We start from the raw sequence: 24,536 nt of genomic DNA, 5'->3' as shown, positions 1-24,536 counted from the left end.
GGGAGGCTCGGGTACAAAAGTACCAGAAAAATTCCTGATTTGAGCTGGAATTGCTCAAGGGTGGTTCACGATTAGGGCGTTTTAAAAAATCTAACATTCCTGGAATATTTTTGAGATTTTTTTCTTCGCGAAAATTCTTCTCCTTCTAAGACTAATTTTGTCAAAACAATAAGAGCAATGCCTCTTAAATTAGATTTTTTGACGTAGCAATTAAGGGATAAGTGTTTGAAAATAAAATCTGAGCACATTCAGGGCTCTAAAAAAAACAAACATTTTCGTATTTATAAAAATAATGATGGACTTAAGGGTCAAAAGAAGCAGCCATTTTTTAGGGTAAAAAAGATGCAATTTTGAACCTCAAACATCTCGAAAAAGCGCAAGCCAAATTTATGCGCCAGATTTCATTCATTCGAAAAAAACGCAAGAAACGTGTCCGTCTCTGCAAGTTTAAAAACTATAAAAAAATTCTATTCTGTCTTTCCAAAAAATTTTAAACATTTAAAAAAAATGCATTATTTATAGTTTATAAATTAATAATAAAATTTACCCGGAATCGATTAGTTCACTGATTTAAATATTTGATAATTCATTTTTTTTTTAAGTTAGAATCATCCAAAAATATCACTTCGCCATCGAAACAACGACAACGCGTTATACCACCCTAACCCACGTTGCCAGTGTTGATATCCGATCCTCGTCATCGTTCACCAGACACAAGTCGCGTCAGTAGTAACACATATTCCTGCGGTCGAACAGGACGGATTTGCCGGTTTCTTGGTCGTTCGGTCGGTTCGGTGATTCGGTGTGACAACAACAAACAAAGGGAAGCACAACCTTTACCTTAGTAAGTGCGCACAGTTTTACACCTCACCTCAGCCGCTAAGTATTTACACTGTGAGAACAAGTGTGTGAGGGTTGGTAGTTTCCAGTTAAGTCGTCTTCGTGCCAGGTCGGTCAGTTGTCTCTTTGTGGAAGCCTTTCCAAGTCCAAGAAGTGAGGCAATCGGCGAGCTGACTGATAACAAAACGTGTTTCTTGCTAGTTTTAGTGTGACGAGAATCGCGCTCTCACGTGTCGCGACGCGCGTTTTTTGATCATGAGAGAGATGATCTCAGAATCTGTTGAGAGACATTCATGGAGGGAGAGAAGCTGTAATTGTGTTGGAACGACTTTATGAGAATTTTACGAGTTATCAGCGGTAAAGATAAACGGTAAACAATTTTTATTGTAATTTATTTATTAAAAGACAGTTAAAACTGGCGTTTTTTTGCTTCTTCCACACAAATTCTTCGAGTCGATTTCGTTCGATTTTGATTTTTACATGCGTTGCTTGAGGCATGACCGATCGATTTCGCTGCTGTGTTTCGAAATTTGCCTAGTGGAACGAAGCAAATATTCATCGAATCAAATTATTTCTTCGCGTTTGAGCCACGGCCCCCAGTACATAACTTTTTTTTGAGTTGTTTTGAGTGCTGAAAATTCGATATAAACATAGAGTAAGGGGCTCTAATATCGCTCAATTTGAAATTTGAAGGCAAACTTTCATTTTCAAATAAATTTATAGTTATTTTTATGAAATCTCGTCAATAATATCTCCTCCTCCCCTCAAAAAAAAAAAGTTCACGCAAATTGGTTGTACGGGAGCGAAAATAAAAACGCCAACACACAGAAATTCCGCGGCGGCAGCACTAGAATGTGCGCGCCGGCCGACTGCCTGGAATCGAGCTGGAAGGAAGGAAGGGAATCGGTGGGAATGAGGATGGCATACATATATGAAGAAGGCAAACGCAAGGAGTATGGAATAGTGACCAATACGAAACTTTCCGTGATTGATTTGGGTGGTTCTAGTTTGGGAGAAGAAAAAAAACAGCAAAATAAAAAAACTCAATTTATAAAAAAAAATCTCAAATTTCAAATTTACACATGAACATATTTCACACCTTAAAAAAAGTTTAAATCAAAATTACAATTCATCTATTGATTTTTTTTACCAGAATGAACAATCTGGCTTAAAAACTCATCAAGCAAAACAATGAAAATGGACCTAATACAAAGTGATTACAAACGATCCAACCTGTTTGTTCCAAATCGTCGTTGTCGCGCTACCTTGCAGCACTTGCATTTTGGGCCAAATTGAGATAGGAACGCAATTTTATGCAGCTCTGAATGCCTCACCTTTTGACCTTTAAAAGTCCCCAAAATTCAATTTCAATCCTGAGATATTCAATAAAAATCGAAAAAAACTCCGTGCATTGTTCTCACTGTTAACATGAGAGATGTTTCTATCTGATTGTGCTAACTTGTGCTAAACTTTCCTGAATACACTGAAATAAGAATACACGCTATTTGCATGATTTTTTTATTTTTAAGTTTAGAAGTTAAATTTGAAGGTGATATCCCTTTTTTTTTGTTATTTATTTAACGGAAAATAGCCAAAAATGTTGCGAAAAGCCTCACGAAGTCCCCAAAAACATATCAGAAAATCAAAAAAAAATGTATTTTTTTGCAAATCAAGTTCTAGTGACAAAAATTGAATTTAAAAATCACAAAAAAAATCCCTGTATCATTATTTTTTCAGTGTAGTTCTTATCCATATTTACAACTTTGAACACACCAAATCGATCAAAAAATGCCTTCAAAAGATACAGATTCATGAATTTTCATATATCATTTTCGTATGGACAGCTGCCATATTTGTATGGAAATTTTTTTTTTGTATTTTTTAATCCGACTGAAACTTTTTTGGTGCCTTCGGTATGCCCAAAGAAGCCATTTTGCATCATTAGTTTGTCCATATAATTTTCCATACAAATTTGGCAGCTGTCCATACAAAAATTATATATGAAAATTCAAAAATCTGTATCTTTTGAAGGAATTTTTTGATCGATTTGGTGTCTTCGGCAAAGTTGTAGGTATGGATATGGACTACACTGAAAAAAATGATACACGGTAAAAAAATTTGGTGATTTTTTATTTAACTTTTTGTCACTAAAACTTGATTTGCAAAAAAAACACTTTTTTTTGTATGTTTTAGGAGGAAATAAAATGCCAACTTTTCAGAAATTTGTATGTTGTGCAAAAAATCTTTAACCGAGTTACGAATTTTTGAATCAATACTTATTTTTTCCAAAAAATCGAAATATTGGTCGCAAAAATAATTTCAAAATTATTAAGCCAAGACTTACATTTTAAAAGGGCGTAATATTGAATATTTAGCCCTTCAGAAATGTTAGTCTTGATTTAAAAAATTTGAAAATATTATTTTCAAAAATTTCACGAATGTTTTATATTTTAACACTGTAAAACGGACCATTAGTTGCTGAGATATCGACGTTAGAAAATGGTGGGTCGTTTGGGTGATACTTGGAAAACATCAATTTACTTTTTTTAAACCTAATATCTCAGCAACTAAGGGTCGTATCAACAAAGTTAAAAATCGAAAAATATAAAGAATTTTCTCAGCTTTTCAAATATATTTTTTTCAATGGTGGGCAAACATGTGCACTATTTTAAAAAAATGAAAAACTGCGACTATTTTCAAAAAAGTTAATTGAAAATGGCTTTACTTGAGAACGGTGCACTTTATCAAAATTTCACTCAAGTACTTTTTGATTGCAAATTTGATTTTACATCGTAAAATGAAGTTGCAAATTGTTTGCTACCAATATTTCGATTTATTTTAAATCAGTATTGTTTAAAAAAAATCATAGCTCGGTCAAAATTTGTTTGCACTACCTGGAAATTTCTAAAAAGTTTGCATTTTATGTCTTTTAAAACATATAAAAAAATAGTGTTTTATTTGCAAACCAAGTTTTAGCGACAAAAAGTGAAATTAAAAATCACCAAAAAATTTACCGTGTATCTTTTTTTTCAGTGTAGTCCTTATTCATATCTACAACTTTGCCGAAGACTCCAATCGATCAAAACATTTCTTCCAAAGATACAGATTTTCGAATTTTCATGTATCATTTTTGTATGGACAGCTGCCAAATTTGTATGGAAAATTATATGGACAAAATAATGATGCAAAATGGCTTCTTTGGGCAAACCTAAGGTAACAAAAAAGTTTCAGCTGGATAAAAAAAAACGAATGACCGAAATCTCAGAAAATTACTCAACAGTTTATATCGAAAATTAATTTAAACACTGAAATGCAGCATAAATCTTATCACACCACCATAACTTAATTAGTCCCGATCCTAGCCCCGGAACCACCCTACCTCTAACCAATTATACGCGTACACCTCTCCTCCCATCCATAGCCATCCATAGCCGCCGCCGCCACCGCGCGATATGCATATACGCAAGCCACACTCGAAAAACCAACACAAAGTAATTCCAGCGCACCACCAGTTTCGGGAGAGTTCTCCGTCCACTCGGTCGGACTCGACTCACCAGTCGGAAATAACATTCCAATATGTTTAATCACTTATCAATAGCCGCCGAGTCAGAGTGAGAGAGAAGAAGAAACCGCGCGCAAATCAGTATAGGTAGAACGAACTCTCCAAAAGTGGGTTCCTCTCGGGGGTCGATCGTACTGCGTCTGCTCGCGGTAGATATTCGGGGTCTTGTGAAACGCGATAATGCGGCGTTGATTGGCATACCAACCAACAGAGGGGTACGCATGGGAAATTTGGATCGGAAAGCAGTATGTAGGCAAAAAAACGGAACTTTACACATTTCGGTGGAGTGGTGAAACGAAGAAGTGCTCTCCAAAGTCAGAAGTGCGCGAGTGATAGCAGAGGTCGGATCGAAGAAGTGATCCTCTACGAGGAGTCTACGTGTAATCGACGAAGTAAGTGATCCCTGAACAAAGCCAAGTGTACAGAGGAAGAAAACAGCCCAGCTGGCGATCGCCAAGTCAGTGGTTCAACGATCGACGACGATCGCGACTTCGGCTTACAGCTCGATCGTGGGTAATTACCTCAGACGACCTTGGACGTGTGGTGTTTGAATGGTTCGAGTTACGCGGTGCATGGCGCGGAGTGTCCACGACGACGTCGGACGCCGGCTGAACCGATTGCATATTAATGCAGGTTGAGCGGATGGATCATGAAAAACAAGAAAGTTACACAGACCATTGTCGTCGTGTGCGTTTTCTCTACTAAATGCAACACGACTTTTATAGTGGCGACTTTGGTAGTAAACATGATCGCCACGCGCATAACTTCGAGTGGTGGTCACAACACAATTGATGGATTACGGCGAGATATCGATCAGTTTAGGCAGCGTGACGGACGAAGTTTATTTATGAAGGAAATCTGATGTGATGTGATTCCTCGCTATGGCCTATGACGGGGAAAGCGATTGAATGTGGTTGTAGTGTTGAGGATTGTTGAGCTGTTCTTGGGGATGATGTCAGTGAAATGTTTTTTGTGGGTCATTGTCGTCGTAAAGTTGTTTTGTCAGGTCAAGGATGTGCAGATTTGATCGACGAGCGAAGTAGATCGTGGGACATTGAAATGGCGTGAATTTGGTCATTGGTGACCAACTTAATCTAATGGAGTCGAGCTTAATCCTAAATCTTAATACGAATTAATTCTGTAAAAAGCATTTAGAGGTCTATTAAACACCTTTAAGTTTGAAGTTCAATATTTGAACCAAGAAGATAATCAGATTATGGCATTTAGTGCTGAAAGTATTCCTCTAAACACATTTATTATTATTTACGTTCGGGATTTGTTAATTTATCATGAAATGCAATAATGAAATACAGTCCAGACTCGATTATCCGAAGGTCTTATTTTTGACTGTCGGGCATAAGTATGACCTCTAAACTGCGCTAAAGTTATTTAGAATTTTTAATTTCAAGATGGCGGCCAATATTGAAAAATGTACTTTATTATTTAATAAGCAATCAACTATTCAAATTTGACTAAAACTAGGTCCCAGAACTCAAAAGGCAAGAAAAAAACGTAAAAAAATGTTAGTGATTTGATTATCCGTAGTCTCATACCAACCTTCGGATAATCGAAACTTCGGACAATCGTGTCTGGACTGTAGTAGCAAGGCAAGTGCCTTACTTTATCAACACATCAATTTTAAACTTAGTTTCATGAGCAATTCTCTACGAAATCGGTCTTATTTCTTAAATTTTAATTTTTGTATTTTTTAATCCGACTGAAACTTTTTTGGTGCCTTCGGTATGCCCAAAGAAGCCATTTTGCATCATTAGTTTGTCCATATAATTTTCCATACAAATTTGGCAGATGTCCATACAAAAATGATGTATGAAAATTCAAAAATCTGTATCTTTTGAAGGAATTTTTTGATCGATTTGGTGTCTTCGGCAAAGTTGTAGGTATGGATATGGACTACACTGGAAAAAAATGATACACGGTAAAAAAAATTTGGTGATTTTTTATTTAACTTTTTGTCACTAAAACTTGATTTGCAAAAAAGTCGGAGAAGGTGTGACATTGCGTGTTATAAGTATAGGGAAAGCGTGACAAAGGGGGGGAGGTGGGGGTAAATTTTGTCTGATTTAAGCGTGACGTACTTTATGGATGAAGCCTTAGTTGCTGAGATATTGCCATGCAAAGGTTAAAAAACAGAAAAATTGATGTTTTCTAAGTCTCACCCAAACAACACACCATTTTCTAATGTCGATATCTCAGCAACTAATGGTCCGATTTACAATGTTAAAATATGAAACATTCGTGAAATTTTTCGATATAGTCTTCACATTTAAATGAAAAAAAGTGTTTTAAAATGCATTTTACACTAGTTCAGTTGTTTTGCAATCATTAGTTTTCAAAAAATCTAAGATCTGACAAAAACAAAAAATGTATCAAAAAAAAAGATTTTGCATCGAAAATTTTCAAAAAATCTTAAGATTTTTTAATAAACCCAAACACGCTAAAAATGATTTTAAACGCAGGAGAATATATTTTAATTTGATTTCAGCTGGTTGCACTTGAATTTTCATTAAAATTTTGAAGTTTATTGTAAAAATATTTTTTTTGCCCCCTGATTTTTCGGGCCAATTTTGAAGGGGGGGGTGACAAAAACTTTTAAAAATATTTGTACCAGCCTAAACAAAGTTCAAAAAAGCAAAATATAGAGAATTTTCTCAGCTTTTCAAAAATATTTTTTTCAAAGGTGGGCAAACATGTGCACTTACTTTTAAAAATGTAAAAACTGCGACTATTTTCAAAAAAGTCACCTAAAAATGGATTTAACTTGAAAACGGTGCACTTTATCAAAATTTCACTAAAGTACTTTTTGATTGCAAATTTGATTTTACATCAAAAAATGAAGTCGAAAAATGTTTGCGACCAGTTTTTCGATTTTTTGAAAAAATCAGTTTTGATTCAAAAATTCATAACTCGCTCAAAGATTTTTTGCCCATTCTGGAAATTTCTGAAAAGTTGGCATTTTATGTCCTCTAAAACATATCAAAAAATAAAAAAATAAAATAGTGTTTTTTGCAAATCAAGTTTTAGTGACAAAAAGTTAAATAAAAAATCACCAATTTTGTTTACCGTGTAACATTTTTTTCCAGTGTAGTCCGTATCCATATCTACAACTTTGCCGAAGACACCAAATCGATCAAAGAATTCCTTCAAAAGATGCAGATTTTTGATTTTTCATACATCGTTTTTGTATGGCCAGCTGCCAAATTTGTATGGAAAATTATATGGACAAACTAATGATGCAAAATGGCTTCTTTGGGTATACCGAAGGCACCAAAAAAGTTTCAGTCGGATTAAAAAATACAAAAAAAAATCGAATGACCGAAATCTGGGAGAACTGCTCCTATATAAACTTTTTATGAGAAAGGTCGAATAAAAACTTTAAAGATTTTTTGAAAACTTTGAATTTTAAGATTATAGATCGGGAACAGTCACAAAAAGTAGAAAGTAAAAATATTTTTAATAATTTATTGATGGTTTGCCAATTTTTTACAGTAGAGCAATTTTCAACGAAATTCTCGTGCATTTCATATTTTTGTTTTTTTTTTTTTATATTTGGCTCAAACTTTTTGAGCCATTTTATGCCATAAGTTAACTCATACAAGAGCCCATACAAGTTTGGCAGCTTTCCATTTAAAAGTGGTAGGTACGCAAGTATTTGAAAATCTGTATCTTTTGAAATAATTTTCTGATCGGTTTAGTGTCTTCGGCAAAGTTGTAAATATTCAGGACTACGGTACACAGACAAATTTTGCTGATTTTTTAAATCATTTATTTCTCACAAAAATTCAATTTCCTAATCTCCGTATTAATTATTTTTTATTTTTTTTATGTTTTAAGGAACAAAAAGCTGCCGAGATATATATTTTTTGATGTGTTTTATTGTGGAAAATATACATTTTACTCGATAATTCGAAATTTCAAATGTTAGTCTTGATTACAAAATTTTCTAAATATTTTGTTTCGAAAAGATCAGAAAATTTCACAAATTTTGAATTTTTTTTAACATTGAAAATTGGACCATTAGTTTCTGAGATATTGGTACTAGAAAATAAAAGGCTGTTTGGATGAGACTTAAAAACTTCAATTTTCTTGTTTCTTTATATTTTATTCGCTTTATTTCAGCAACCAGAGGAACGATCTACATTGTCTCTTAAGTAACTTAATTTTAAATTTTCTCAACCCTCCGAAATAAATAATTATTTTTGTTAAATTGAAAAAAAACTAGGCTAAAATAAAATATTAAGTGGCAATATTAAGTGGCAATATCTTAAAGTGGGTCTCGTGGCGCAGGGGTAGCGGCTTCGGCTGCCGATCCCGATGATGCTATGAGACGCGGGTTCGATTCCCGCCTTATCCACTGAGCTTCTATCGGATGGTGAAGTAAAACGTCGGTCCCGGTTTCTCCTGTCTCGTCAGAGGCGCTGGAGCAGAAATCCCACGTTAGAGGAAGGCCATGCCCCGGGGGGCGTAGTGCCAATAGTTTCGTTTTTCATCTTAAAAACGGTGCACTTTATCAAAAAAAACTTTCAAGAACAATTTTTTTGCAAATTTGATTTTACATTAAAACTGAAGTCAAACTAACATTTCGATTAAAATTTATCTTTTTCCAAAAAAAAAACACAAAAATTATTACACAAACGGTTTATTGTTTTTTTTTTTGTGGAAATATTTTTTTTTAATATAATTAAAAAGTTGCCATTTTTTTTCTTTTACCATTTTTTCTAAACCGATCAGAAAAATCATTCAAAAGATTTTCAAACATTTACGTTCCATTTTTGTATGAATGCACAGTGGTCAAGATCGCAAATTAAAGTAGAAAAAGTTTTTTTTCCAAAAAAAAAGGTTTTGGAGCTTTGGGGCCTTCAGAAGAGTTGTTGCAAATGGAAAGGGGCAGCTTTTGGTTTGGTTTAAAATTATGGTGGTTATCAATTAGGGTGAATATTACAATATAACTTTTCAGGAATATTTTTGTGATTTTTTTTTTATCTTCTAGAAAGTTGTTGGGCTTACCAATCCAAGCAATTTTGGCGAAGATGCCAAAATTTTATCTCACAATCTACGCCTTCTACGACCAAAAATTAGGGAAAGCATTTGAGCGAACCTTCAAAAATCAGGTTTTTGACGTAACAATTCAGGGAATAATTTTAGAGAAAAGTGATGTTCGGAACAATTTTAGAGCTCTAAAAAACGAACATTTTCATTTTTTGACAAATAAATTTGGTTAAGGGACAAAAGTTACAATTTAAAAAAAAATATCTCGAAAAAACGCAGGCAACGCGAGATAGCTTCATTTGAAAATGTCAAATTTTCAAGTGTATGGGACCACCCTAACAAAATTCGAAAATTGTCCAACTATATGTTTTTTGCCTTCCTCACCTTACTGAGGAAAGGCTATAAAATCACTCGAAAAATGAACTTCTTAATTCAACCCCGTAGACCCACCTTCACGTATACCTATCGACTCAGAATCATGTTCTGAGCAAATGTCTGTGTGGATGTGTGTAGGTGGGTGGACAAAAAAATTGTCACTCGATTATCTCCGGACTGGATGAACGGATTTTAACCGTATTAGTCTCATTCGATCCGTCTTGGGGTCCCATAGGTCTCTATTTAAAATCAGCAAGTTTAGTTAAGTACTTCAAAAGTTATGCTAAAAAAACGATTTTTGCGTATGTCCGGAAGATTGTAAAAAGGGTGGTTTTCGCACGAAACTCTATCATGTTATACATTTTCAGAAAGGTATTAAAAAGACCTTTCCAATGAGCTTAAAACATTGAAGATCTGACAACCCTATCAAAAGTTATTAGCACTTAAGTGTTATTTATACACTTTTTGGAGGCCGGATCTCAGATATTTCAGTAAAAATGATGTCCGGGTCCATCAGGCGACCCATCATTAGTTAGATAATTGAAAGACCTTTCAAATGAGCCTAAAACATCAAGGATCTGACAACCCTATCAAAAGTTATTAGCACTTAAGTGTTATTTATACACTTTTTGGAGGCTGGATCTCAGATATTTCAGTAAAAATGATATCCGGGTCCATCATGCGACCCATCGTTAGTTAGATAATTGAAAGACCTTTGAAATGAGCCTAAAACATCAAGGATCTGACAACCCTATCAAATGTTATTGGCACTTAAGTGTTATTTATATACTTTTGAGGCCGGATCTGAGATATTGTGATAAAAATATTGTCTGAATCTTCCATGTGAACTTTCGTTGGATAGGTTTTTTATCAGACCTTGCCGATGAGCCAGAAAAATTGAAGGTCTGCGAACCCTATCAAAAGAAATCAGTAATAAAATTGATTTGTTAAACATGTTAAGGGAATGTTGCTATTTTTACTGAATGTATTGACTTTATGAATGTGAGGAAGGCACCAACCACCTAAAGGTGGATTAAGTATCGTTTTTCATGTAATTTTGCCCGCTGAATCCGAATCTGCTCTCAGGAATGACCCAAATTGTTAAAATATCGATTTTTGGTCACCCAAAAGGTTTGTATGTGAAATCATCAAATACATTTCCACTTAATTTTGCGATTTGGACCACTGTGCAATGAGACAACATGGCTTCTTTGGTCATAGGAAAGGCCCCCAAATAGTTTTAACCAATTAAAAGAAATAAAATAAACTCCATTTTCCGTTTTAGTGGAAAATTGTTCAGCATCAAAACTGTAAAAATGCACAAATATATTGTGATATTTTTCCTTGAAAAAATTTTAGAGTTGGACTTGAATTTGCTATTGGCCCATTTTACTTTCAATAATTGAGATCATTATTTACCGCAGATTTTAAATAGGTTAAAAAAATGAATTCTAACATTCTAGGGTTTCACATAAAGGAGAATTAAAAAAAAACGCAGAGCCCGGTCTCCAACAACGCATTATTTAACAAAAAAAGATTACCACATTTCAGATATAAATTTACATTAAACTCAAACCCCAATGGTTTGACACCAACTGTTGTCAAACGAACGGGGTCACGTTTTAGTTTGACACCCCTTTTACACGGAGTTCACACACACTACCAAACGTTTGTTTTGATAGTGTGCGTGAGCGCCGTGTAAAAAGTGACAGTTCATCACTTTTTAGTTTGACCTTGACCAACCAACGGGGGTTGAGTGTATTAACTGTGTCATGATAAAACTTCATCAGAACTCTGCTGAAGTTCGACTGAAAATAAATTGAGTGAGTTATCAGACGGTCAGTAAAAAAACCAGCTGGAAGTAGCATGACAATAAAAAAAATATTGCTAGAAAGAGATTGCAAATCTGATGCAAACAAACCCGCAGCAGCCATGTAAACACTCTTTAAATATGTTGGTATTTTTCTGACTAGGAAGCCTTATGAAATGTAAGTGGATTATTACATTTAAAAGTATTGATGTGTGAAGCTATATAAAAATAATTTAACAATTTTCTAACAATTCGACACAAAAAAAATATTTTTTTTTTTTACAAGGTTTACATATGACTGCAGTTAAAGAAAAAAATATCCATTTCATTTCCAAATTTAAGAATAAAATGATGTTATTTAAAAAGGCTCTTGCTTCGAAATAAAAAAATATATTTCTTTTAAATCAGAATGCAAACAAATTGTAATGGTTTTAAAACTATTGTAACTTTTCTCTTCAAGTGTCCAATGCCCAAATCATTCCGAGAACCATCAGCTGCGTCATACCATCCAAATTTTTTGGCCTAGCTATTATTACAGTATCAGTCACAACAATTCCCTCCATACCGCACCGACCAGCAACTTATTTTACTTTTTCGGAAGCCAAACAATTTCTTGATTTGTCTACGCGCGCGTTCCCGTCCATTCACCGTCATCACCTTCCTCAACCACTGCCCTCAACGACAACCTGCTGAATCACTGCGCCTCAATATACACAGCTCAGCTCGGTATTCGTTCCGTTTTTCTATATTTTGTTTACCTCGGTCATTGTTGTTTGCCCGCAACACTTGCACTTACGTTCAAGCTTCAAACGACGACGACGTCGCCAACCGGCTTTGCAGAATGAAATCTATTTTCGGTTCCTTTCTTCAACCACCGTCATTCTGAATCTCTTCTAGCACGGCCATTCATTTGCAGAATGCACAATAAAATGTTTTTTTTTTTTTTTTGCAACAAGTGCATTGTCGGCCATTATGGCAAACGCCATAAAGTTCTGACAGCTCGCGCCATAATCGCCGTGAAGAATTCTTCACGCATTATTTCGACTGCAGCCTGCCACAGCTCCCACAAGATGGTTCAAGATGCTCTCTGAACAAGAGTTCAACGGAACTTAAGTGAGCTGCTGCACTCGAAATAGGAAGAAAGTAATTAGTTTTAATTCTACTTCTGACCGTAGCGGCCGCGCGCGGAAGCGGCGCGGAATCTCGCTTTGTAGGTTCGCGATGGATTGGGATTGATGATTGATACTAATTACGCAGTAGATGTTTGGTGGTCGTTGGTTGAAGAGGTTTCGTCTCGGGAACAGTCATCACATGTGGAGTCGGGGTACCTTGCTGAACTAACCTCACTTGTACTAAACGATGTTCTTCTTGTTCTTTTCAGAAACTTTCCTGACCGACTACAGCAGTTGGGTTGTTAACGAGCAAATCGACGGTAGTGTTCGACAAGTGTGCAACAAATAACCGCAAGAAGATCAACAAGTCTTGAAAACCAAGTAGAAGAAGTGATAATAAGTGAGCAGACAGTCTACACACATATCGCTCCAGAAATACACACAATACACGAGTGAATCAAGCCATGGTGTGTGAATGAAAAGATAAGAATGAAGGAAGCAAAAAGTTGTGCTGTGAATAAAGTAACGATAACGTGAATGAGAGGCAAATCTCGCAGCAGCGCGCAGAGAGAGAAATAATGTTTTAATTCGCGCGCGCTCCTCCTCAAAAATTGGGACGAACGGACTTCAGTAAGTCAGTAAGCCACTTGTGCCACTCGGCTTCGCCGCGAGGAGGTAATGTGCTCGCCCCAACGAGAAATCCCAACCTTCAAACGGGTCGTGCGATGATGCATCGGAACGGCCAGCGTCCACCGGGAATATCGCAACTCCTACCGGTCCTTCTAGTCCTAACCTGCTGGACGAAAGCAACGTTACAGGTAAGCACCTTGATCCAATGCAAACAAACGACGAAGGTAACCAACTGTCAAAAAAAAACCCCTCCACGCAGTTCAACCCGCGCCCAGGCAACGATGTCGGTGGGGACACCTTCGAGGGCGACATCCGGATGGCGTCGTCGAACGCGCTGGACGACAGCTACGTCGTCGGGGTGGTCGAGTTCCGGCCCGAGCTGCTCAACATGGACATCCGGGTGCGCACGGAGCGCCACTACGAGGCGTACCGGGCGATGGTGCTCGGGGAGGAAGCGAGGGTGAGTTTTGAAAGAAAAGAGCTTGTTATCGAACTCGTGTGATTCATCTGGAAGATTTGCGATTTCGCGGATATTGACAAACAGGGGAGTGATTTAGAATGATACTTTTTTGCAAAATTGTGACGGTTTAATCATTTCGCTGTTATCATTAAAAAACAGCAAGTCTCAAGCAAAATGTTGGTGGTGCATTTGAAGCATTTCAAAAAATTGACAATATATTTTATACTATCCTCTCCCTAACTATCATTTTATAGTATGTAAAAAATTGTATTAGTAGAAGAGTATTTATTTAATTACCGTAAACCGGGGTGACTTTGATAGGATTTCAATTTGTTTTTAGAATATTTTCCAACAGGTAAGGTTTTTATCAAGATTATTATTTTTAAAACATGTACTGGGGTAGGCCACACAAAGTCCATGCACTATTTCGGAAAAAAAGTTTTTTCAATAGTGTTTAGAAAAATAGTTACGTTAAAAATTCTTAGTTTTAATTCCGGGGTGACTTTGATAGTCATAGTTTTTCTTGTTAAAATCATATTTAAGATGTTCAAACTTTATTTGTACGTTAAATGTACCATCACTTAAGTAGCTGATATAGTTTGTAAGAAAAAAAATCAATGTTTATGTTAAGTTAACTAAGTCTATAAGCTTTTTAACAAAATACATATAAATTTTAGGTAAAATTGTTAAAAAGTCGAAATTTTGCCTAAAATTTGTTAAAACTAGTTTTGTTTATAAAATTATCGATTTATATTGCATTTTATACTGAATTCGAAGCACGAATCACAAGTTTTCACATTTTACATGAAATTTGTTCAACTGAAATTGCCTATAAATTTGGAGATTTTTTTTTAATTGTGTTCCAAAAACACATATTATTTATTATTTACAAACTTATTTAACCTTCTCCTAGTGGAAAATTGTCCAAAGAATCCGAAAATGCATTCCGTTTTCCGATTAAAAATCATGTTCATTGAGAAAATCATGACACTTTGAGAAGTTTAAAATAATGACTTCCATCAACATTTTCTTAACTATAGTTAACTAACTTTATAAACCTTTCAAAAATTTATGAAAAGTTCTTCTTGAGGTACTTTGAACACTTCTCTACCACGGTCAGTATGTTTCTGAACCATTCCTTACGTATTTTAAATGTACTCTTCATTTTGCGGAAAAATCGCAAACCTATCAAAGTCACCCCGGCTATCAAAGTCACCCCGTTTTACGGTATTTATTAAATGAAATGACAAGAAATATTGAATAGAATTGAAGGATATGTTTCATATAAAAATTAATTTTTTCAACATTTTTTTATGTTTATCAAACCAATTTTAATTTTATTGTTTTTTTTTTTGGAAAACATGTTTTTTAAAGATTCTGGTTGTCAAAGTGGGCATGTGAATATTCGAAAATCTTGAGATATAACATTTTAATTTATTTTTGGAGACTTTTGCAAAGTTGTAGGTTATTTTTCCAAAATTCATAACTCCGGTCCAAGATTTTGCATCATCCTGAGCTGTAGCGCGTAAGATACCTTTTTCAATCTCTTGAAACAAATCGAAAATAAAAATACTTGGGAATTCAACTTTTAGTGATAAAAAATCAAAAAACAAAAATAAGGTTTTTTCCGTGTTTCTATTTTCTGAAAAGTACTGATTAAAATCTCTTCCGTAATAATATTTTTCCGTGTATCTATTTTCTGAAAATTCCTGATTATAATCAGGAATTTTCAGAAAATAGATACACAGAAAAAATACTTATTTTTGTTATTTGACTTGTTATCACTAAACATTGAATTTCCAAGTATTTTTATTTTCGATTTGTTTCAACTTTCAAGAGACTGAAAAATGCATCTTAGGCGCTACAGCTCAGGATGATGCAAAATCTTGGACCGGAGTTATGAATTTTGGAAAAAAAAATCGTAAGTATCGTCAACCAAAATTTCAAAAATCATCTTAGATGTAAAATCAAGTTTGAAATTAAGTATGACTTTACATTTTTTATATAGTTATATAGAATTTTAATGATCAGTTTTTACAATTTTGAAATACTTTATGATGGAAAAAAACCCTGGAAATAGTAGTTTAGCAACAAGTTGCAAAAAGAGGATTTTTTCAGCACGAGTCGTACATTTATCCAACGAGGTTCACCGAGTTGGATAAACACGAAGAGTGCTGAAAAAATCAAGTTTTGCAACGAGTTCCATACAACATTATTTGCAATCCCAAAAAACACACACTGAGTGAAATTTTATGTCAAATTTTCATGTATTTTGTCAATAAATCGTTTAAATCAAATTTTTTTTAAAAAGTGTTACTTTTCGAAACAAGTGCTGAAAAGTTCAACTTTTCAGCACCCATTTGAATGCTGAAAAGTAGAACTTTTCAGCATTTATTTTGATTCTGTTATTTTTGGTACAGAAAAGTAGGCTATTTCGTCGTTCAAGAAAGACTGGAAAAATAAGTAGTTTCACGACGGAATTGCAATAAAAAATATTTTCGATTAGCTTAGAAAATTTCAAATATTTTTTTTTAACTTTGTTGATTGGACAGCTAGCCGGGACCGTGGTGTAGGGGTAAGCGTGATTGCCTCTCACCCAGTCGGCCTGGGTTCGATCCCAGACGGTCCCGGTGGCATTTTTCGAGAAGAGATTTGTCTGATCACGCCTTCCGTCGGACGGGAAGTAAATGTTGGCCTCGGACTAACCTAAAAATAAAGGTTAGGTCGTTAGCTCAGTCCAGGTGTAGGAGTCGTCTCCCTGGGTCCTGCCTCGGTGGAGTCGCTGGTAGGCAATTGGACTAATAATCCAAAGGTCGTCAGTTCGAATCCCGGGGTGGATGGAAGCTAAGTGTAAAAAGAGGTTTGCAATTGCCTCAACAATCAAGCCTTCGGACATCTAGTTTCGAGTAGGAATCTCGCAATCGAGAACGCCAAGGCAATGCTTTAGAGCGAATAATTTGAGTTTTTTTTTTTTTTTTGATTGGACAGCTGGTTGCTGTGATACACCCAAAGTTAAAGAACGAGGGGATAGTACTCACGAAAAGAAACGAGAGGAAAGTGCTATTTGGCGAGAGTATAGTCCTCTCGCGTGTTCATTCGTTCATTGGAACAGTTCATCCTATTGAGTGGCTTATATGGACACATGACCACCACTTAGTCACCGAATCGTGGTGGCCCATACGGCAAAGGCACGGTTCAATATGCCGAAGGTCTAAGGTTCGAGTCTCGGTACCGGTACTTTTTTTTTTTTTTTTTGATAGATGAACTTTTTTTGAAGATGAACCCATGAGTAAAGTATACTCGGCAATTTCGGGATTTATCCTCTCAGTCCGCACACAGTACCATTTTACTATCGAATCGTGCTCTTTATTCTCTCGTCTGCCGATGCCCAGTTCTGGGTGTAGAAACTTGCTACCTCACTTCTTCTTGAGCTTTTTTCACTCGATTTCAGTTGAAAACGCTTTTAATAAGCTGTAATTGAACGTCAAAGTGCTGGTATGGCAACATTAGAGGCACGCTGAAATTAGATGCTGTTCCCCTATTTGTCCGATTTTCGATGTTGAAAAAGTTTATTTTTGTTGATTTTCAATGTTGAAAAAGTTTATTTTTGTTAAAAATGTGGGCAACGAAATGAGACAGAAGAAATTTTCTCAACTTTTGAAAAATAATGAACGAAGTACCTATTTTCAAATTGCAAAAATAATAAAATTTTCTTAAAATTAATAAAATAAGGCGGTGCATTACAAATTTGATTTTACATATAAAAATGATTTTTCCATCACGACTACATGAAAAGGTGAAAAATCACACAGTCAAATGTTCGAATTATTTTTAAACTTTTAGTTAGATGTCTTGAAGATGGTGTACTTTATCGAAAAAAAAAATTTCCACGCTTTATACAAAAAAGATTTTGTTATATGGACAATTGGGTCCAAAAATTATGCTTAAATTAGTGATATTATTGTTCACAACGATAAAGCTTATTTTTTCTGAGTACAATGACTCGTTGTACGACCGCAAAGGAAACTGAATTGATTTTTATTTCAATTTTTAAAAAATAACATCGCGGCCCTTCTTGACAGAAAAGATCCTACTTGACAGTTTGTTTCAAGAGGACCATAGTTGATCCATCGAAAAAATGTTGTATTGTTATTTTTTTTTTAATGAAAAAATGATCAGAAATGGCTTTTAATCGGGTTTTTACCGTTGTAGGTTGTACATAAAAATTTACATAGGGCTTTAGGACCCAATTAGGATGGTCCCATGGCGGCTCTACACTTTGCATTTTAATTTTACTGTTTTTTGTGTTTTTTTGTTAGTATAAGAGCAATTCTCTACGAAATCGGTCTTTTTTCTTCAATTTTAATTTTTGTATTTTTTAATCCGGCTGAAACTTTTTTGGTGCCTTCGGTATGCCCAAAGAAGCCATTTTGCATCATTAGTTTGTGCATATAATTTTCCATACAAATTCGGCAGCTGTCCATACAAAAATGATGTATGAAAATTCAAAAATCTGTATCTTTTGAAGGAATTTTTTGATCGATTTAGTGTCTTCGGCAAAGTTGTAGGTATGGATACGGACTACACTGGAAAAAATAATACACGGTAAAAAAAAATTTGGTGATTTTTTTATTTAACTTTTTATCACTAAAACTTGATTTACAAAAAAACACTATTTTTAATTTTTTTTATTTTTTGATATGTTTTAGAAGACATAAAATGCCAACTTTTCAGAAATTTCCAGGTTGTGCAAAAAATCACTGACCGAGTTATGAATTTTTTAATCAATACTGATTTTTTCAAAAAATCGAAATTTTGCTCGTAAAAATTTTTCAACTTCATTTTTCGATGTAAAATCAAATTTGCAATCAAAAAGTACTTTACTAAAATTTTGATAAAGTGCACCGTTTTCAAGTTATAGCCATATTTAAATGACTTTTTTGAAAATAGTCGCAGTTTTTCATTTTTTTAAATTAGTGCACATGTTTGCCCAGTTTTGAAAAAAATATTTTTGAAAAGCTGAGAAAATTCTCTATATTTTGCTTATTCGGACTATGTTGATACGACCTTTAGTTGCTGAGATATTGCAATGCAAAGGTTTAAAAACAGGAAAATTGATGTTTTCTAAGTTTCACCCAAACAACCCACCATTTTCTATCGTCAATATCTCAGCAACTAATGGTCCGATTTTCAATGTTAATATATGAAACAATTGTGAAATTTTCCGATCTTTTCGAAAAAAATATTTTTGGAATTTTCAAATCAAGACAAACATTTTAAAAGGGCGTAATATTGAATGTTTGGCCTTTGTGAAATGTTAGTCTTGATTTGAAAATTCCAAAAATATTTTTTTCGAAGAGATCGGAAAATTTCACAAATGTTTCATATATTAACATTGAAAATAGGACCATTAGTTGCTGAGATATTGACGATAGAAAATGGTGGGTTGTTTGGGTGAAACTTTGAAAACATCAATTTTCCTGTTTTTAAACCTTTGCATTGCAATATCTCAGCAACTAAAGGTCGTATCAACAAAGTCCAAATAAGCAAAATATAGAGAATTTTCTCAGCTTTTCAAAAATATTTTTTTCAAAACTGGGCAAACATGTGCACTAATTTAAAAAAATGAAAAACTGCGACTATTTTCAAAAAAGTCACTTAAATATGGCTATAACTTGAAAACGGTGCACTTTATCAAAATTTCAGTAAAGTACTTTTTGATTGCAAATTTGATTTTACATCGAAAAATGAAGTTGAAAAATTTTTACGACCAAAATTTCGATTTTTTGAAAAAATCAGTATTGATTAAAAAATTCATAACTCGGTCAGTGTTTTTTTGCACAACCTGGAAATTTCTGAAAAGTTGGCATTTTATGCCTTCTAAAACATATCAAAAAATAAAAAAAATTAAAAATAGTGTTTTTTTGTAAATCAAGTTTTAGTGATAAAAAGTTAAATAAAAAAATCACCAAATTTTTTTTACCGTGTATTATTTTTTTCCAGTGTAGTCCGTATCCATACCTACAACTTTGCCGAAGACACCAAATCGATCAAAAAATTCCTTCAAAAGATACAGATTTTTGAATTTTCATACATCATTTTTGTATGGACAGCTGCCGAATTTGTATGGAAAATTATATGGACAAACTAATGATGCAAAATGGCTTCTTTGGGCATACCGAAGGCACCAAAAAAGTTTCAGTCGGATTAAAAAATACAAAAAAAATCGAATGACCGAAATCCTAGAGAACTGCTCATAAGATAGCACACGGGCATCAATTTGTTCTTCTTTCGATTGTTGTCTTTTATAAAGATATATATAGAATGTATGACAAGAGGTCAAAAGTTTCTCTTAAATAAATTTTTTTAAGAAAAAAAATGGAAAACAGCTTTTAAAAGTGTATAGAACGGTTTTCATTTCATTTAAACAATTAAAAATTTACAGGTTTTTTGAGAGACGCGTGGTGTTCGTGGAGGAGACCGGTGGGCGAATCGCCGCGCGAAAATCCGCTTGAAAGTACAAGAAGATTCTGGAATTCATTGAAAAAGGTGTCGCGTCGTGGCCTTGGAAGTTGGGCCATCAGTCGTGTGGTGTTCGTGGGGGAGATCGGTGGGTGAATCGACGGGAGAATCCACGAGAAAGTAGTGGAAGTTCCTTGATTTTTTTGTAGAAGGCTTCGCGTTGTTGAATTTAATTTCGTTTTGAAAGCCCTTGCCATAGCAGCGTTGCTCGGATGGCACGCCGACGGTAAGAAGAAAAAAATTACGGGATTGAGTTTATAATTAAGTTCTTTTAGCGTCGAAGATCGGAATGCAACGATTATGTTTCACTATCTGGTCATGTTATCTACCGCCGCCGGTTTAGTTCGTTTATGTTATTGTTTTAATTTCATTACAATCGGTTACGTGGTGTCCTCTTTTCTTGTAGTTCAAATTTGTTGATTGTAAAAATGTATTCCAACGGGCAGTTTTAGTATTAACTCATCAAACTTTCCATTTTATGAAGAATAACTATTTTTAAAATTTACTCGCGTTATCGTATAAACTGTAAAAATATACTGATAAGTCCAGCCCATAGCAATACTGCTCGGTTGGCACGCGTTCGATTAAAAAACTTTTTAAATAATCAATTATGTATCTTTCCGCAGCCGGCTGCCTAAGATTTTTAAAATTTCAACAGATAAACAAATTTCTTATACCCATCTTACTAACCCCTCAAAACTCATGTGATACTTTGTTGGAGACGCAGCCGATTTAGCGGTCCCATCACTCAAGTATCGGACTAACATTCCCATCCACTTCCCCGTGTCTTACCATTGATCTTGGCCGGCGTCGGTATTGATCAGCACGATAGGGATCTTTGAAAATTGCGAAGGGGTGATGATTGGTTCCTACTTTTCATCTGTGGTCCACGGAGCAATTTTTGGAGGTCCTGGTCAATAACGAAGTAGCAGCTACGGGTAGACACCAATGCTATGCTATGCTATGCATTTAAATAATTAAAAATTTACAGGTTTTTTGAAAAAAAATTGCCGTTGGATTTTTGAGGGAAGTGGCATAAAATTTAAAAAATAAAATAAAAAAATTTTCTAGAAGTTGTATTTTTTTAAAGAACTGCTACAACCATCAAGGATAGATTAAAAATAGGTTAGAAAACATTAAGAACTGGTCATGTTTGAAAGAATTGGATAACTTATATAATTATTACAAACTTTATGAAAGGAATTGAAATGCTCTCAAAAAATAGTTTGGAAGTTATGCTATTTATTTGAAAGACTGCTCATAAATGTAAGAATGGGAAAAAATAAAATGCAAATTTGTTTGCAAGAAAATAAATTAGCAAAAATATTTTAGAAGTCTGACTATTTCTGCAGATGTTTAAAAACATGTATTCCATGTCAGAAAAATCACCAAAAGATTACAGCATTTTGTTTCCCTTTTCCATTTTCGACCTTCTGTCCATTCTACCTTTTGGCATTCGACATTTTGGCATGCGACCTTGTGTCACACATCCAATTATATAATTAAATTCTCTAAAACTTTGAAATTTTTACCTCGAAATAATTTTTTTGTGAAATTTTATTTTCTTTTCTATTAAAATACTTTATTTTTAATATTTTTTTCTGATCAAACCTACACGAAGAAAAAAGAGTTTCCAAAATCGTGAACATGCGTTCATGAAAATGGGAGTCACAAACAAAGTGTCCAAATTGCATGGTTCGTGGTTCCACTTTCATGAACGCATGTTCACGATTTTAGAAACTCTTTTTTCTCCGTGTAGCTTTGAAAAAAGGCCTATAAAACTTATGGAAATAAATTTGTTATTTTTGTCCAATCAAGCTCATATTTGGGATTTGGGCACAGTTCGCCAACCGGAATTCCCGCCATTACATAATTCTTTTTATAATAAAAGAAGGTGTTTTTTTTAATAAGTTGTTCCAAGAATACTTTGAAAAATGTGTATGCCGGTGGGTTAAAAATTGCTATCATGGGTAAATTTTAAATATCTCAGAGTTACTCTGAGATTTGTTGCAATTTGGAGTACAAATTGATTAGATCATGTCCTCTATCAATCTCAGTTAATAAATACGATAGCTTTGATTGCTTCATATCAGATCATCTATCAACCTTTCGACTCTTTTTTTGAGCTAATCTGTCTCAGCACGTACCCATCTAAATGTGCGAATTTTAAATCAATTCCCTTCCTTCACAGCTCACCGACATCATCGTCTTCCCGGAGCTAACCCTCAACACCCTGTCCGATCCGGTATACGTACCCGATCCCCTCCACAGCCCGGTGCCCTGCCGCGAGGACTCGCCCGAGCTGCTGTCCAAGCTGTCCTGCTTGGCCGCCGAAGCGCGCAAATACCTTGTGATAAATCTGTCCGAGATCTTCGACTGCGAGTCGGTCCCGGCGGAAGACCCCCGGCCGTGCGGTCCCCACGGCTTCCACCGGTACAACACAAACGTGGTCCTGGACCGCGGAGGAGCTGTGATAGCGCGATACCGGAAGTTTAACTTGTTCCGGGAGGCGGGCACGAACGTGACGTATGAGCCCGAGTTCGTGACGTTCGAGACGGACTTTGGCGTTACGTTCGGGGTGTTTACCTGCTTTGACCTGCTGTTTGCGCGGCCGGCGTTGGAGTTGGTCAAGCGGGACGTGCGGGACTTTGTGTTTCCGGCGTTTTGGACGTCGGAGCCGCCGTTCCTGACGGCGGTGCAGATCTTCGAGGGTTGGGCGTACGCGAACAACGTGAATTTGATTGCGGCGGGGACGAACTACGATCCGGCGGGGGCGACCGGGACGGGCGTGTTCAACGGTCGCAATGGGGCGGTGTTTTCGCTGATGACGGGGGAGGAGACCAAGTGAGTGGAGGTTTCGGGAAATTTGGTGATGTCTTGCTAAACCAATTGATTTTTCAGGAAACTCTACGCCGTCCGCGTTCCAAAGATCCGCGGTAGCTTCACACCAAAGCCGGAACCGCCCTCGGACGGCCTGTACTCGGGTCGAATGCACGGCAAGTTCCTAGAAAACATCCGCATGGGATCCGACCACCTCGATCGCTTCACCACGATGCAGATCAACCCCGAGCGGTACCACGACAAGATCGGCCAGATCATCTGCAACGGGGAGTTTTGCTGTGACTATAGCGCCACCGTTACGGTGCTGCCCGATCGGGAGCTCACCCACCACTACCGGTTCGCCGTGTTCGACGGCGTGCGGACATTCCAGGGGTACGCCGATGCGCACGTGTCCATTTGCGGCGTGATCACGTGTCGCAACGAATCGCTCGCGAGCTGCGGACTTCCCATGAACGAAAACTCCAACTATCTGGAGTTTAACGAAATTGTGATCGCGGGTCGGTTCATCGCCAACGGAACGTTGGCCATGCCGAACTCGCTCGACGACATGCTCCACTCGCTGGACACCGACCGGTATCGGTTCTATTCGGTTTGGAAGTAAGTATCCGCTTGAAACCTCACACTTTCAAAACCTAACCTCAAATCTCGCTTCCAGCTCATCCACCAACCAGCAGAACGTCCAGCTGACCCTCGTGGACACGGTCGCGAATCTGCAGACCTTTGGGATCTACGCGTTCAATCACGCCGATTTCGAGTACGTGAATCCGATTGAGCCGCCGCCGGAAACGACCACGGAGGGCTTGACCGGGGACAGCAAAGAGTCGGATGAGGATGGTGACGGTGGAGGAGCGTCGACGGTGGGCGCTTCGAGGGTGCTTGTGGCGCTGCTGCTGGTGCTGCTGGTCAGCCCCGAGTTGCGACTAAGTGGGTTCCAGTAGCTTCTGCAGTGAAGATATGCTCAGATTGTAAATAGTGTAGAATAATTAATTTGCATGCCAAATTTGTAGTTTATTTAAAAATGGATTTCAATAGGATTTTAAGGTTTGGTCGCTACAAGTACCAGTTGTAAAGAAAGAAGTTACCCTATCTGTATAAATTATGAGAAGATAAATAAAGATTTCTGTTAAGATCATTTATCTAATATTATGAATGGTCTTATTTTATTTATGTGCATCCAAAGCAATAAAAGTCAGCAAATTTACAAGCAATTTCTACCGCAATTCAAAACCTTTTGTTTTCTTTTCATTAATCATTTTCATTTCATGAAAGTTGTTATGATGAGATCTGTTCTTGTTTCTTGTTTCTTGTTTCTTGTTTTTTTATTCTTATTTCTTGTTTGTTTTTGTTAGTTTTTAGTTTTTAGTTTTTAGTTTTTAG

The 24,536-nt window shown here is 35.9% G+C and overlaps 1 protein-coding gene across 5 annotated transcripts; it reads left to right on the top strand.

The window, feature by feature from the left end:
• Nucleotides 1-705: 705 nt before the first annotated feature.
• Nucleotides 706-24,302, top strand: LOC120419156 (vanin-like protein 2). Of its 5 annotated transcripts, none has more exons than XM_039581802.2 (6): nucleotides 706-844; nucleotides 12,976-13,524; nucleotides 13,596-13,796; nucleotides 22,510-23,162; nucleotides 23,220-23,756; nucleotides 23,815-24,302. In XM_039581802.2, the coding sequence occupies exons 2-6, from the start codon at nucleotides 13,432-13,434 to the stop codon at nucleotides 24,095-24,097; spliced, it is 1,767 nt and encodes a 588-aa protein (XP_039437736.1). In that variant the 5' UTR covers nucleotides 706-844; nucleotides 12,976-13,431; the 3' UTR covers nucleotides 24,098-24,302. The 5 variants fall into 5 exon arrangements, with proteins under 5 accessions (XP_039437736.1, XP_039437735.1, XP_039437734.1 ...); XM_039581801.2 differs by lacking the exon at nucleotides 706-844 and adding an exon at nucleotides 915-1,210; XM_039581800.2 differs by lacking the exon at nucleotides 706-844 and adding an exon at nucleotides 4,518-4,794.
• The last annotated feature ends 234 nt before the right edge of the window (nucleotides 24,303-24,536 follow it).

This window comes from Culex pipiens, chromosome 2 (genome assembly GCF_016801865.2).
Source record: "Culex pipiens pallens isolate TS chromosome 2, TS_CPP_V2, whole genome shotgun sequence".
Taxonomy (NCBI): domain Eukaryota; kingdom Metazoa; phylum Arthropoda; class Insecta; order Diptera; family Culicidae; genus Culex; species Culex pipiens.
This window is presented reverse-complemented; position numbering and strand designations above follow the sequence as displayed.

Coding starts and splice junctions, on each gene's coding strand:
- LOC120419156 (XM_039581802.2), top strand. CDS start 13,432: ATGATGCATCGGAACGGCCAGCGTCCACCGGGAATATCGCAACTCCTA. Junction 13,525..13,595: donor GGACGAAAGCAACGTTACAG/GTAAGCACCTTG, acceptor CCCTCCACGCAG/TTCAACCCGCGCCCAGGCAA. Junction 23,757..23,814: donor CGGTTCTATTCGGTTTGGAA/GTAAGTATCCGC, acceptor TCTCGCTTCCAG/CTCATCCACCAACCAGCAGA.